Source organism: Xiphophorus hellerii, chromosome 15 (genome assembly GCF_003331165.1).
Source record: "Xiphophorus hellerii strain 12219 chromosome 15, Xiphophorus_hellerii-4.1, whole genome shotgun sequence".
NCBI lineage: Eukaryota > Metazoa > Chordata > Actinopteri > Cyprinodontiformes > Poeciliidae > Xiphophorus > Xiphophorus hellerii.
The window spans coordinates 21,638,364-21,654,299 of record NC_045686.1 but is presented as its reverse complement, the minus strand read 5'-3'; the positions used below and the strand labels follow the sequence as shown (position 1 = coordinate 21,654,299).

Below are 15,936 nucleotides of genomic sequence, written 5' to 3'. Positions count from 1 at the left end.
CTCCCAAATTAATCAGTTCAGCAGAAAAAGCTACATAATGTTTTGTCGACACGTCAAGCATAACTTTGTACAGCTTCAGTCCTCAAAAATCTCTGGTTTGGTTCCCCATATGCAGCATTTTTGGTGCAGCGCTATGCTAATAAAGCATGTTTTACTCTCTGTTGTGATATGACTTGTTGATCAACTTGATCTTAACATATTTCACACAAAAAAAGAGGCTGTGGTCTTTGAAGTTTGGCTTAAAAGCACATCATTTCCTCTGTGTTTCAGGACATGCCGTGGAAGATGCGTCGCTTCGCCAAGCTGGACATGTCGGCTCGTCTGGAGCTGCAGTCGGCGCTGGACACGGAGATCAAAGCCAAGCAGAGCATTCAGGACGAGCTGAATAAAGTCAAGACGGACGGCATTTCCACCGAATGGTACGCCTTACTTTAGCGTTAACAGCCTAGCTTACTGTAAGCGGCTCCCTGAACCAAATGTGATTCATTACAGTAAACTGAAGGAGGTGGAGAGTAAAAACCAGGAGCTGCTGGCTGAGATCGAGCGGCTGAAGAAGGAGACGGAGGAGCTCCGGCTGCGAAGAGGTACGGCCTCATCCCTGCACTCTAGCATTTATTCTAGATGTTTCTGTTATTTATTGGGGCAGTTTCATGTAAAATCGACTTTTTTGAGCTTTGCATTATGTTATAATGTTATTCCTTTATCAAAAACATACCTGGAGTGTCGCTTTGATTCCTTTACACGTTTGAGAAATCCTTTATACTGGGACCTAACCCCACCTCCGAGGCGCAGCTCCTCCTTGGAGCTGCAGTTTCCAAGCTTCAGACCCACAGACCCACTCAGCTCCTTCAGACTAGCCAGCAGCAATTAGCAAACACCTGGTGGAACTGAGTATCTGCTGAGCTCATTAGAGGAGCTGCTTCTCAGTGAAACGCTGATAAAAATGTTGTTAAAAGGTTAATAAAGGAGACATGTTGTGATGAATCCCTGAAGGTGGAGTTTCTGAAAGAGCAGGAGTTTTTAAAGAGTCAGAGGCCCAATTTCTTTTAAATCATATTTGATATATGCAACATTTTTATAACAACTGAAGGTAACATAGTTACTTGATTGGGCTATAGTATGGCACTAAAATACTGGCTCTTTAAAAATGCATCTTTTGATCATGACAATGGCCTTGTTTTGAGTAAGAGCTGTGTATTCATGGATACCACATTTCTTCAGAGATTAACTCAGTGAAAGAGGATTTGGCTTTGCTCCAGCACACATATGTGAGACATGGTTTTGAGCTCGCGACACACACATGCATTGTTGCTCCGGTCATACGAAACCTGCTCTGCGTTCTTAGAAACAGTCCTGTGACCCGTTCTGTTCCAGTCGGCCTTTGATGCTCTAATTCCTGACCACAGTGGTGTTATTCGCTTCGGGTCTATAGGTGTCAAGCACCAGGATTCCCAGAATTCCTTCCTGGCTTTCCTCAACGCCCCCACCTCGGCCCTCGACCAGTTTGATGTGAGTATGAATAAAGCCGCCGTTATCTGAAACGCTAACAATCATCTTATGTCGTCCACCTGATTTATATTGATGTGAATTCTTCTGATTTTATTTTTTATTTGTTTTTGGTTGCTTTCTTTGCGTCACTCTGGTACATCAGGACTCTTATTCCTCATCCTCATCTTCTTTAATTGAGTTTTGGGAAGATGTAAGTTTAATCGTGGGTGTGTTATAAACTCGTGTAGATGTAGCTGTACCCTGTAGGACACTGAAAGGGCATCCATGTTGGTTTAGGAAGAGGTATGTTTATTATCTGTTAATAACAGAGATGAAAATCTACCAGCTACTTGTTTATATCCTCCTTTTGCTGTTTATTAGTTTGTTAGAACCTTAGATATAACAATACCTTATGTTTACTTTCCCATACTTCCATTTCCCTGTAATTGTGTTTTTTACATCAGTACCCATTTTAGTTCCCATCATCAGCCCCGCTCTATTGTACAAACAATAATCTAATGCAGTGCTTCCCAACTGAGACCTGTGTAACTCACATATTGAATACATCTATTGTAAAAACCTCACATTGTTGCTGAAAACATTTGCGTGTTTCAGACTAACAGGTTTTGGTAAGCACTGCCTGACGTCACCGAATCCTCCCCGCTCTCCCATCATCACGTTTCCTCCCTCAGTCATTTGAAATGTGTTTTCAGCTGCGCAATGTTCACCGCTGTGTGTCTCTGTCACTCTCTGCCTCTCTTCCTGCCACTGAAGCGCTCGCCGTCCGTCGGCCCGACTAAAGGCAGACGTGTAAGCACCGCCGCTGCAGCTCTGCAGCTCCTCTCTCTCAATGTGCCGTCTCGTTTCCTGTCGGTTGATCTGCGTGTGTCCGGCCGTCTGCATGGCAGCGGAGAAAAACTCCTTGTCTGTGTGCCCTGTAAAGTATTCACACCTGTTGAACTTAACATTTTGGTACTTAGGTGTTGGAACAATAGAGTAGCTTGTAACTATAAAGTGAAAGAATGACATTCAGACCCTTTTAACTCTGACACCCATAACAGCTTTCCTGCAGGTTTCACCAACTCAAATATAAAACTTTTTAAAGACCATTATGAAGACTTGAATCTAGGCCTTTCACAGTAACTAAATTGTCCCAGAAGTTACTGCAATATATGACAATGTTGTTGTTTTGAGACCATTTTCAAGTGTTATAGCGGTAATGGCATAATAATGCAAGAACACATTCTCAAGGATCAATAAACTTTACATTTTAATGAACACTTAATACATGAACCGGAAGAGATTTTAAATATCCAAAATAAATAACAAAAAAAACAACTCATAATAACAAAAAATGAAATGAATTACGAAGTCTCTTAAAACAAAATTATCCTGTGTCCCAACAGAAATGTGAAACAGAAAATCATGTATTTCATGTAGTAGTGTTTTTTTTGTCCACAGCTTCTTACGGGTTGGCAACAGAAGTGAGCCAGTGGCAAAAACAAACGTCGCCCAGGCAACTGGAGATAATTGACACTTTTTTTGATAGAAGTTGAAAAGCTAGCTAGCTGGCTTGATCATGTTAGCAGCTAGTTAGCGGTAGCTCTTTCAAGTCACAGAACTCAATAACGGTGTCTGCCCGCAACTCAAACCTTTGTCCGACAGAAAAATCTCACAAGAAAAATAAAGTTAAAGGGATGTGAATACCTCAGTGACACAGTGTCTACCTGTTTGTGTGTGATGGCCTTGCATGTTTGTGGTGTATTTGGTGCAGTTAACAGGGTCGTGGTCCTGTGACGTTAGAGAACATGAGGTGATTAAAGTTGGGCTCAGTTTTCAGTTTAAGTGGACCGCCTCCTCTCCCGTCCACCATCTTTGTCAGCATGACTGCTGCATGTTTCTACTGATCCATTTTACTTCCTGCTTGCTAATTTTCCTCTCTCCATCCTTTTCCTAACCGCCCCCTCTGTATTCTGCTCTCCTCAGGTGGACTCCATGGATAACTTCACCCCCTCCAACACTCCATCTCGGGAAGACGACCCCAAGTCCCACCTCAAGGCGCATTCCCGTTCCCCTTCCATGGCTAGCGACATGGAGCCGATAGAGGTCAGATAATCTGACTCGTTTTAGCCGAGCCGCCCACGGGAATTAGACAGGAATGTTTGGCATGCACAAAATACTTCCAAATATCCTGACGAACAATTGTTAGAGGCATAAATAGTGTCTGCAGCTCACAGTGCTACCACTGTTGGCTCAGTCATCCACTATGAATTACAGGTAATTTAGTTAACCAGAAGAATCCTGCAGCACAATAACAGCAAAAAAACAATGTCTGATGGAACAAATCATAATTTTCCTGTTTAGACTTTTTTTTTGTTGGTTTATAATAGTTTAGACGTTATTGAGCTGGAGTTCAGAGCCCAGTCCAACCCGGCTAATTAACTGAAATTATACCTGCAAAGTAAACCCGACGTTTCGATTTTTATTTCTCCAAGCTTTCCTTAACATAACTACAAACCATAAACAAACTTACATACAAATTTGCAAAAGATAAATAAACAAAAAAACAATAAAGTAGAATAAGAAATGAGTGGTGTTCACTTAACATGTAAATAACTCCAATTGACTCATTATTTTAATTAAAGTTTTACTGCTTTTGTTTAGGCCAACATTTAAGTCAGTAAGATGTTTAAATTCTTCCATTTTTAGCTTTAGCTGAACGTCTTCCAGCTCCATCTTGTTGCTTGTTGTGAGTCGAGTGCACATCCTCTGGGATGTGTGATTGATGGGAGCGAAGCCGCTTGTTACAGTCCGATTGACTTTTGCACCTTACTTTCTTTATCTCCTCAACATAATTCTGGCCAGAATTTTGCCCATAAATCCAAACTCTGTATTGAAGAGATCATTCATTTGCATTTAAAGATATTTCTGCTTTGTTCTGCAGCTGATAGACCACCCAGGCCGAACTGTTCAGACCCCCACCATGCGTTCAGGAGGTTACGGCAGCATCGGACGCTCCTCACCAAAGGTTAGGCTGTTTTTTTGTTTTTTTTTAAAGAAACAATCTAGGATCAGCCGAAACTTTGATAAAAACAGTTTCTCATGTCTGCCTCCCACAGCCCAAAGCACATCAGTTTGTTGTCAAGTCCTTCAACGCGCCCACAAAGTGCAACCAGTGCACCTCCCTCATGGTGGGGCTCATCCGTCAGGGCTGCACCTGTGAGGGTAAGGAAAACCGGAAAACACAACCTGACAATAAACAGGGTTCATATGGATCCTCAAATCCTTGGAAACTCTTGAAATTCAGTTAGATGTTTTCAAGGTTTGGAAAGTGCTTGATTTCTGTTTTGTAATAAAATGCAATCTAATGCTTGATTGAAATCCTAAATTTGGAAAATGTTATTTACGGTTGAAACCAGATATTTTCATACACAATAAAAAATATAGACATGTTTTTCTCACAGTCTGAAGTTAAATCAGACTAAACTTTTAGTTATAATTATTATGATAATTTCTGTTTGGCAGATGCCAGAAAACGCAGCAAGAACATTTTAGGATTTAGTGTTTTTATCTTTTTTTACCTTGGCATGAACTTTGTCATTTGGATTGTTTCAATGTAATGAATACTTAGTATTCATAATGTCTCAATGACCTATTATTCTGTGTGAAAGAAATTAAGTTTGTTTTCCATATTATTGCTATATAATATGGAAAACTTTATAGAACATGTGATTTTTTTTTTTTGTTAAATTATTGTTTTGTTTTCAGACCTCTCAGATGTATAGGTTGTGTGTTAGACATTTAAAAACATAAAATGTTATTATATTTTAGTTTCTGTAGAATGTATAACACTATCATAAGACATTATTAATAACAGTAATAAATCATATAATAGTGATTTTTTTTTTAGTTCATCTCTATTGTTTTTGTCTCCAACATGTGGTGCTGGAAAAGTTTGAAAATTCACCTTGAAAAGTGCTTGAATTTTACTGATTGTATATCATTTTGCCGGTTGAGTATTTGATGCATCTTCATGTTTTTGCGTTGTGTTTTTTGTGTGTGTTCAGTGTGTAATTTTTCCTGCCACGTAACTTGTGCGGACAAAGCTCCAGCTGTGTGTCCCGTGCCCCAGGACCAGACCAAGGGCCCGCTGGGCATCGACCCCCAGAGGGGCATCGGTACTGCGTACGAGGGCTATGTGAAGGTGAGTGATCTGAGAAACCGGAATCCCACAGAGCCGACCTTTTTCCTGAAGCTGATCTCTGCTCCTTCTGCAGGTTCCCAAACCCACCGGAGTGAAGAAGGGCTGGCAGAGAGCCATGGCTGTGGTGTGCGACTTCAAACTGTTCCTCTATGAACTGGGCGAAGGGAAGGCCACCCAACCGAGCGTCGTCGTCAGCCAGGTGTTGGATATGAGGTAAACCAACGGAGACGAGGACAACAGCATCAACAACAAAATGAGTTCCAGTAACATGACCAAAAGTCACCGTTCAGAACAGAATCAAACTTAATTACTAAATATAATATGAGTACATGTCAGTCGGTGGCTCTGCCAAAACAAACTTAGTTCAGACTAATTATCACTGAATCACGATACACCCAGAACTGGACCTCCTTCGTGCAGGGATGGGATTGTTGCTGACCAATTTTCAAGAGCTTTAGCTACAAGTTAAAGTTTAAATAGAAGAAGCTTTGACCTGAGTGTTTAACCTTTGACCTCTGTCTGTTGCACAGGGATGAGGAGTTTTCAGTCAGCTCCGTTTTGGAGTCGGATGTCATCCACGCCAGCCGCAAGGACATACCGTGCATATTCAGAGTGAGGGTCTCTTATGCTGCTTCCTTCTTAAATCGCTGTTCGAGTTGTGCTTCTTCTGACCTCTGACCTCCACTCTCTCTGTCTCTCCAGGTGACAGCGTCCCAGCTCTCCCCCTCCAGCAGCCAAAAGGCGTCCATCCTGATCCTGGCCGACAGCGACCAGGAGAGGAACAAGTGGGTGTGTCTGCTCAACGAGCTGCACCGCATCCTGAAGAAGAACAAGCTGAAGGAGCGCTTCGTCTACGTCCCCAAGGAGGCGTACGACTGCACGCTGCCCCTCATCAAGACCACCCAGTCTGCTGCTATCATAGGTGGGCCAACAGAGATTCCTACTGTCAGACAGTTAAAGAATGGAGTCCTCTATGTTTTTATTTTTTACCCTCTGGGCCCTAAAATGGCGGTCTTTCTCCGTTTAATCTGCCTTCAGATCATGAGCGCGTCGCCCTCGGCAACGAAGAAGGCCTCTTTGTCATCCATGTCACCAAAGATGGTAAGATCACGCTAACATGATTATCATTCTGGTTCATTCACCTCTGAACTGATAGGATGAAGAGGAAGAGGATGCTTGTCCAACCTTAAAAAGTCTTAAATTGCCTTAAATACATTATAAAAATTCAGCTTTAATCTTATATATTTTATGTAGGTTTTTTTTGTTGTTGTTTTTTTTAACCTCACGGGACTTTCCGTCAGCCAATAGTTTGAGTCGCATGCAGACACCTTGTGTATCTAACTGGAGGTGGTTGATTAATGATCGCCAGTCGGCAGGATGATGTTAATCTTCGCCTTCAGCTGCCAACACACTTGATGCTACATGCATTCTGTACAAAACGCTTTGCACAGAAAACGGTGGAGGCGGCTACTACTAACGCTAGCATTTGCTGCGACTCAAACATGGTGGTCAGTCACCACTCTTACAAATTGAAGAATTTTATTTCAACACAACTGTTACTGTAGAGGGAAATGCAGAGAAGGAGGAGATTAAGGAAAAGGAGCAGAGCATAGAACCAAAACAAAATAGAGCCTCAGATGGCGATCATTCTGTTTTCTGAAGTTCTGAAGTAAGAATGTGACATTTGCTGCAGTTAATCTAACAACTAGAAACATTTCTTCCTTCATATATATATATATATATTTATTTAAGACCTGTGTCACAGGTCTTAAATGGACTTCAAACTCATCTGAGTTTGAGTGCAGAAGCCCTGTTGAAGCCTTTCTCTTTTTGTAGAAATAATCCGTGTGGGTGACAACAAGAAGGTCTACCAGATCGACCTGATCCCCCAGGAGCAGCTGCTAGCCGTCATCTCGGGCCGGAACCGCCACGTCCGCCTCATCCCCACTCAGGCGCTGGACGGCCGCGAGACCGAATCCAACAAGCTGACAGAAACGAAAAACTGCCAGAGTCTGGTGTCGGGGCCGATCCGGAACGGCTGCCTCACCTGCCTCTGTGTGGCCATGAAGAGTAAAGTCATCTGCTACGAGGTGAGGAGGAGTCGGACTGACTCTGGACGATCCGCACTGAAGAAACACTTCCACATTATTCTTAAAACGTACATCAACAAAGAGTAACATATTTATTCATATTAATTTAAAGACTACTGGTTATAAGCAGATCTATTTTCCTGGACAATGTTATAATTCTCTTAATGGATAAGAAAAATGCAGTAGAAAATTGTGTATTGAATTCATTGGAGTGTAAGCCACGGATACGCCCTCTGGTGGACTCAACATTGACATAACAAGACCTTTACTTTTATAATAATTATCAGGGAATGATCATCCTTAGAAAGTCTTAAATTCATATCTAAAATTAAGGCCTTAAATTGGCTTTGATGCATTGAAAAATGCAAGTTGGCCTTAAATACATTAATGTAGGTCTTATATTTTGTCGTAGCAGGTCTATTTAATGTAGTTTTTTTTTTTCCAGTGGACAATTCAGTCAGGCAAAAGTTTGAGACACGTGACCATCTTCATTACATTCTGACTGAGGTGGTCGAGGCTACTGCTAATTAGCTGCTAATGTACCCTTCTTAGCAAGCAAGCATTTTTCTGCCTTTATCATGGGTATAATGCCAGGTTTACAGTTTTTGCTATTCTTCATTGTAATGAGGCAACTTGTGTTTTCAGTCTTAAATTTTATTCAAGGTAGCATTAAGGTTTTAAAAACTCTTACATTGACCTGCTGAAGGCTGCAGATGCCCTGATCACATCTTTTATGAGATTAACTAAAGATGTTATCAAACTATACAACAGTGAACCCATGTAATCATGGGAAGCACTAATTTATTACTTTCTTTCCTCACGTTTGATTATTGTACACGGGCACCTATATTTACTTGATTTGTTTTATTTTTTTGGAAGAGCCACACTAGCAAAATGAGGTTAAACCTCTTTTACCTTCAATTCTTGTTTATTCTCTCTAAGTCATATAGTATTTTTACAATTACAATGAAATACAAAAATAAATAAAAGTGGAAGTATTCTCTGGAAGTATTTCTGCTAGCACCTGTGCTAATTAGCTGATGCTATGGATCATGCAGTGACATCATCAGGTTTATTTTGACCCTGAGCTCCTGTGAAACTAAAGACTTTTTCCCGTCCTGCAGGTGAATAAGGGGAAATTGCGCCACCGAGTGCTGCGGGAGCTGCAGGCCCCGGGGCCAGTCCAGTGGATGGGCCTGCTCAACGATCGTCTTTATGTGGGCTACCAGTCCGGCTTCACGCGCTACAGGTTTCCTCCTTTTGGATTACAGTGCATCACACACACACACGTCTTGAATCCATCAAAGTAACCTGATGCCGTCCGCAGTGTCCATGGCGACGTGTCCCCGGTCAGCCTGCTGCACCATGAGGACCACACCCTGGCCTTCATCCCGCAGCAGGGCCTGAGCGCGCTGTGTGCCGTGGAGATCTCCAGCAAGGAGCTGCTGCTGTGCTTCAGCTCCATTGGGGTCTACGTGGACTCTCAGGGCCGGAGGTCACGGCAGCAGGAGCTCATGTGGCCGGCTCATCCCAACGCTGCCTGTGAGTTGGACCTGGTTCAAACGCACACAAAAAGAAAAACCTGCTTCCTGTAGCTCACTGTCTTCTTGTGTCCAGGCTACAACGCCCCCTACCTGTCGGTGTACAGTGAGAACGCCGTGGATGTGTTTGATGTGAATACCATGGAGTGGATCCAGACCATTCCTCTGAAGAAGGTCTGTGTTTCTGGGGCGCCATCTGGTGGACAGAGAATAGTGTTCCCAGCTTCATCACGGTCTCAGTGTAAATGAAGACACGTTTTTCTTCTGCTGCTGCTGTAGGTGCGACCTCTGAATGTTGATGGATCTCTGAACCTGCTGGGCCTGGAAACGGTGCGCCTCATCTACTTTAGAAACAAGATGGCTGGTAAGAGCGCTTTCTGCGTCAACCTAAACTCTTCCTACCAACAACAAAACATCCTGGAGCAAAATTCCTTGGAAAAGATTGATATCCCACAATATTCCATATTTAGACACCTTTGAATCACAAACAACAGTATTTTACTAGGATTTATCACTGAAATAGAATTACATGTTGGTTCCTATTGTTTGGCAAATAAAAATTAGCTCCCTTTACTCTGATACCCCTAAATAAATGACAGGACAACTGATTGCTGTTGATGGTCAAATAATTAGTTTAGCTTTGTGTAATTTAAGCTTAATAAATTCAGCTTTTCAGAAGTTTTGCTATTTGGCCAACAAAATACAAATCAATCAGTGGCAGGAAAAAATCTGGAAATTGACATTTTCTTTTTTTAACAAGACAACGGTCGAAGCGCTTTTTATGTTTTGGATCTTTAATATTCTTAGACATAGAGATTTCATAAAAATGCTGTTTATTATTGAGCGGATAAAACTAACACAGGAAAGTTTTCACTCTATTCATGTTTGATTGTGTAAAGTGTTGACTCTGGAGGGTTTGATGCGTATGAGCAACATGATTTTCAGTTTTCATGACGATAAAGTTAAAAACCAGGAAGTGTTTCTAGTGAAGTCACATGAAACCCAATAGGAGTTTAAAGTTTTAGGTTAGTGACCACTTAAACTGAAGTGAATGAAAGGTGCTGAAGGAGTTGGTGTCTCAGTGGTTGGCTAGAAGTGAGGAAGACTCCTGCTTTGGTGTTTCAGAGGGGGACGAGCTGGTCGTCCCGGAGACGTCAGACAACAGCAGGAAGCAGATGGTGCGCAGCATGAACAACAAGCGGCGCTTCTCCTTCAGGATACCAGAGGAGGAGCGGCTGCAGCAGAGGAGGTAGCGCCCGCTGCCGGCTCTGGTTCTCATCTGTGCGTCTGCTGTTTCCGGGTCCTGTTCGCTCACCTTTGTTCCTGTGTCGTCACGGTTACAGAGAGATGCTGCGAGATCCAGAAATGAGGAACAAGCTGATATCCAACCCCACCAACTTCAACCATGTGGCCCACATGGGACCAGGAGACGGGATCCAGATCCTGAAAGATCTCCCCATGGTACGAGCACACACACCCACCACAGGGAAACACACTGCAGAGCAAGGGTGTTCAAAGTGAGGCTCGTGGGCGGTTTGTGACACCCAGACTGATTTTTAAAATCTATTTTTTTATTTATTTGTGCAGCCTTCTCCTCACAATTTAAGAATAAATTGGGACAAAAGTAAAATGTTTAAATCAAAATCGTACAAAAATGTTAGATGGAACACAAATAAAAACAAAGCTTCCTGCGTTGTTTTTATTGTCATGGTAACTGGGACCACATCTAGTGCGACCAAATCTGCTTTTAATTACCGTATTAAAGGAACAGTGTAATGTAAATTCGACCTTTTTGAGCATTACATCATGTGAAATCATTATACCTTCATCCAAAGCATACATGTAGGGTTGCTTTGATTCTTTCGTGCATGTTTGAGAAATCCTTTAAGTATGTAAAAGTTTATTAGAGTAGCACTTTTCACAGATAAAATCACAAAGTGCTTCACAAAACACACAGGAAAAGCACATCAAACATGACATTAAATTAAAAGCCTGCCAGAGGCTATTTTACTTACTCCTTCAGACTAGCCAGCAGCAATTAGCAAACACCTGGTGGAACTGCTCACCTGCTGAGCTCATTATAGGAGCTACAGTATTTCTCAATGCAACACTGTTAAAAGCGTTTTAAAGGCGTTTCTTAAAGAGACAGAGACCCAATTTCCAGGTGTTAAATTTGGAAGTCAAATTTCTTTCAAGTCATATTTCATATATACAGTATATACATATAATTTATTTGTATAACAATTAAAGGTAACATAGTTACTTGATTGTGCTACAAAATGACTCTAATGTCGCCCTTTAAAGCTTGGCTAAATGTGTGTTTTCAAATGAACTCTGACCTACATTCTGTTTTTATTGCTGAGAAAAGACTAAATATGTTTCCGGTTTTCTTCAGTCGAGTGCAAAATAATAAGTAACCTGCATGCCTTTCATTTATCAAAGAAAACATGCAAAAAACATTTGAAGTTTGGATCTACAATCCTGTTCCTAAAACAATATTTTTGGAGATTTTAGTTTTTTAAAAATATTTATTTTTGGACACCCTTGCTATAGAAGCTTCTTCTTCACAGTCTAGTTCTCACTTGCACCAAAAAAAACAAAGCTACTTGTGCTGCACTGTTGGAGCTGCTCCATCTTTCACCATGTTATGTAGCTACAGACAGAATGAAGGTCAACTTGTTATGTTTAGATCCACCACAGTGTGTGTGTGGGGTGTGGGGTGTGTGTGGGGTGTGTGTGTTAGTCTGAGCATGCTGTGCACTCACTGCTGCCCCCCTCCCTCACACTGCACCCCCTCCCCCCTCCTGTCCACTTGCTGCGTTTAAAGCAGAACGTCCGTCTTCAGGAGACCCGGGCGGGGTTCAGCGGCTCTGTCAGCATCCCCTCCATCACCAAGAACCGGGCGGAGCCAGGCCGCTCGATGAGCGCCAGCAGCGGACTGGGCATACGTGAGTATCGTGTTTCCAGATGTGGTTTCGGTGTGGTGCCTTTAGCTGACGTGTTTTCCTCCGGGTCCAGGCTCGTCGTCTCAGAACGGCAGCGCTCTGCGCAGGGAGCTGTCCGGGGGAAGCTACGGCTCCAAACGCCAGACCATGACCTCGCCCTCCGAGAGCTCCCTGTCCTCCGGCGGGGGGATGGACTGCGGCGACGCTCCGCTCTCCCAGTTCGACAGAGAGGTCAGTAGGCAGGCTGAACCCCGACACGCAGCCGCACGCGGGGTCGGTTCTGTAACATCTGACTCATTCCAGTTTGGACCCATTGAGACTGAGACTAACCATCCAAAACAATCATTCCTCAGACCATCAGAGTCTTTATGGAGACTAAACCAGCCGACTGTGTTGAGCTTTTTCACATGTTACAACCACAAACTCCAGCCTGTTAGATTTACATGATGGATCAGCAGAGGAGTGAAGAATGCTGGAGGAATTTGTGAAATATTTGATTTTCAAATCCTTTTGTGAAAGTATCAGTACCTCCAGGGTGTCATGATAGTTTTTGTGATTTTTTATCAAAATGATTTTGTGGTGCAAAACCTACATTAATAGGTACATTTAGGTAAGTTTTTACTCGTTAGTGCCAAGCTAGTTAGATCACTAACTAGCTTGGCACTAACTAGCTATAGTAGCAGTAAGAAACACTGCCACCTGCAGGTGGGAGTTAGCAGTCACTTCCAGTGTTTTTGAGCATTTTTACAGAAAATGCAATAAATTAAATTTATTTAACATGCTTAATGTTATTAAGCGTTAACATACAAAAAGAACCTGAATCTATTGGTTTTGTGTGAATTTCCACAATGACAGACTTTCTAATAGTGGAGGGACTGAAGTGTGGTGTGTACTAGTCTAGACTAGAGACCTACAAACTGTGGCTCTGGATCTTCCACAGTGACTTTTAATAGTTTGGCAAAAAAATAATTTGCAGAATCTAACTTATTTAAAAAAAAGTTAAATGTATATGCAACAAATGAAGATTCAGCCTTTTTTATTCTTTTGCATGGAATATATCCCTGCATTACATTTCCACTGCAGAATGACAAAATAATATTTATTATTTTTCTCCTCCTCATTACATTGTTTAAATCATTTTTCACAAACTTCAACATCCTATAGAAGAAAATGTATCAGTCGTGTTTTTTTTTTTTTTTTTAAATATTTCCACCATGTTTTCCGGTGGAGCAGATTTATGTCTTCTCATTTCTTTTTTTAAAAACTCATCCTCTGCTCTCCACTTCCTGATGCTGCTGCTCCTCTGCCCTCTAAGCGAAGCGGCATGAGGATCCGGTGAAGTTTGTGGCTGTGGCGTGACGGGTGTGAAGGAGCTCTGGGTTTTCTGAATCCTTGTGCGAGGCGCTGTAGTTCTAGACTGAGACCATGAACGTTCCCCTAGCTGAACCAGGAACTCCCTCAGACTGGTTCCCATCAGTCCCAGTCATCCCAGCAGCTGTTTCAGCCGTCCCACCTCATCCCAGCTCTCCGGCGTTTTAGTCTCTCTGCGATCATATCGAGGTTGTTGCTATGGTAGCCGGCCAGCGTCTCCCCTCCTGCCTGTCCCATCCTCATGAGCCTGGATGTTTCTGCCTCCCATTTCGCCACATTTGTTGCCCCCCCCTCGACCCTCCCCAGCTGAGCCCCGCCCCTCATGCCTGTCCCCCCTCCCCAGCATGTTGTCTGGGTGCTGAGTGTGAACTCTCCTCTGCAGTGGCAGGCGGTCTCGCCGTCGGAGAAGACCCCCGATCTGAAAAGGGCTTTAAGGACCCTGCTTAGTAAGATGAAGGTAATGTGTTCAACCTGCAACGACAAACACACAGAAGCGAGAGAGCACCGTGTTGCTGATCACACACACACACACACACACACACACACACACACACACATGCGTGTTATCACTGGAACGCCGCCGCCTCCCCCTCCCTCTCTCTCTCTGCACCATCAGGCTTCTGTTGTGACAACGCTGCTTCTCATTGCTGAATCACAGCATGTCTGCCTCCATACCGCCCCCTGGTGGCCTGCTCATGTTCCCAACCAGGATAAAACAAAGCTTAAGTTGGGGTCTTCTCAGTGTTTACTGGCCAAATGAACAAATCCAGATGAAGGAAGTGTGAAGTAGACTGGTTGGAAGTGAGGTTGCATGCTTTGGGTAAATCCTGTCGCACGTTTTGTTGGTACATTATGGCACAAAGGCTGACACTTTCACTGCAAAAACACAGAGTCATACCAAGTATTCTGTCTAGTTTTTACTACAAATATCTTAACACACTTCAATTAAAACAAAACGAAACAAAAAGCAACTTTTCAGCAAAAACTAGAAGTTTATTTTAGGTAAATAGTTCATTAATGTTACTGAAAAATGACTAGTTCCATTGGCAGATTATTCCACTTATAACATGTGAAAAATGTCTTGATAGAAGTAAAAACTAGGAATTTTTAATGAATAACTATTTAAAACAAGCTTCTATTTCTTATTGAAAAGTTATTTTTAAATGAGTTTTGTCTTAGCTGAAGCGTATTAAAATATTTGACTACTTGGTAAGATTTAGTTTCTGCAGTGTTTTCAAGCTGCTCCACGGTGTGTTGTGTTGCAGTCACAGTAGGATCTGTGGGGTTTTTAGTGAGACTTTAAACCAGAACGAATCAGAAGGACGGCATCACTGACCTGAGGACAGGAAGTAGAATCACACACACACTTCAACCCAGCACCCAGTCTGAAGCCACCACACTTCCTGTTTGGCCCAAATCGTCCCATTTTCAGAGTCAGTCGCAGTAATGTATTGGTTTCCTGCGAGACGGACTGTGTGTGATGAGTTCAGGGTGAATCGGAAACCTTCCACTCCTCCATCATCAGCTCCAGCCTGCATGTTTGGTTTCTGCTGATCCCTCCTGGTCAGTTGAGGTGTTGATTTGCTGGTGAATGCTGGACTGCATCCCTCACAGCAGATCAATGAATCATGCTGAGTTGTAATCGCCACGGTAACTTGGGACTTTTGTGATAGACCAACACTGCAAGGCATCACTGTGAACAGACAATGATGTGTAGTTTGTACAAATAGACAACTGGGAAGTAATATGATCTCTAAATGAAGTCTGGACTTTTACTAGACCATTGTAACACATGAATATGCTTTTCAATGGTCTGGAACGATTAGTCATGATAAATCAACTATTGAAGTAATCGTCAACTAATTTAGTAATGGATTAATCGTTAACTGTATAGGCACAAAAAATGCCATTTGCTGAAAAAAACATATTCAGATATATACACAAATCTTATATACAATTTGCATATAAGATTTGTAAATACGTTTTCCCCAAGCAGCATAGTTTTAATTTCATCCAGTTCAAATTCACTAAAGGAATGCTGTTACTGCAATAAAATGTTTTATTTTCTTATTTCAAAAAGTGACTTAGTTATGTTATTTGCATCTTTTAATATATTTTTAATGTTGTATAAAAAATGCTTATGTGGCTAAATGAAAAATCTGTAGAATGTGTCCTTTTTTTTATTTTAACCGATTAATCGATAAATTGATAGAATAATCGATTACTAAAGTAATCCTACAGAAGCTCTAGCTGCATGTTTCCTGCTTGAAGGTGAAGCCTAGGCTTGTCCTCCATCC

At 42.2% G+C, this 15,936-nt stretch overlaps 1 protein-coding gene across 10 annotated transcripts in view; it reads left to right on the top strand.

The window, feature by feature from the left end:
* cdc42bpab (CDC42 binding protein kinase alpha (DMPK-like) b) overlaps positions 1-15,936 on the top strand; it is an 84,577-nt gene that overhangs the window by 65,070 nt on the left and 3,571 nt on the right. For 4 of the 10 annotated variants that reach the window (XM_032586275.1, XM_032586278.1, XM_032586274.1 and 1 more), the window contains 22 exons: positions 271-419; positions 493-584; positions 1,433-1,509; positions 2,263-2,298; positions 3,475-3,594; positions 4,433-4,516; positions 4,608-4,713; positions 5,556-5,692; positions 5,766-5,905; positions 6,223-6,304; positions 6,395-6,614; positions 6,731-6,793; positions 7,529-7,782; positions 8,907-9,031; positions 9,110-9,324; positions 9,400-9,497; positions 9,603-9,687; positions 10,449-10,572; positions 10,667-10,784; positions 12,151-12,271; positions 12,342-12,499; positions 14,022-14,096. In XM_032586275.1, coding sequence (XP_032442166.1) covers positions 271-419; positions 493-584; positions 1,433-1,509; positions 2,263-2,298; positions 3,475-3,594; positions 4,433-4,516; positions 4,608-4,713; positions 5,556-5,692; positions 5,766-5,905; positions 6,223-6,304; positions 6,395-6,614; positions 6,731-6,793; positions 7,529-7,782; positions 8,907-9,031; positions 9,110-9,324; positions 9,400-9,497; positions 9,603-9,687; positions 10,449-10,572; positions 10,667-10,784; positions 12,151-12,271; positions 12,342-12,499; positions 14,022-14,096 — 2,679 coding nt within the window. The remainder of the gene's footprint in view (positions 1-270; positions 420-492; positions 585-1,432; positions 1,510-2,262; positions 2,299-3,474; positions 3,595-4,432; positions 4,517-4,607; positions 4,714-5,555; positions 5,693-5,765; positions 5,906-6,222; positions 6,305-6,394; positions 6,615-6,730; positions 6,794-7,528; positions 7,783-8,906; positions 9,032-9,109; positions 9,325-9,399; positions 9,498-9,602; positions 9,688-10,448; positions 10,573-10,666; positions 10,785-12,150; positions 12,272-12,341; positions 12,500-14,021; positions 14,097-15,936) is intronic. The other 6 variants (XM_032586284.1, XM_032586282.1, XM_032586279.1 and 3 more) reach the window with 5 other exon arrangements.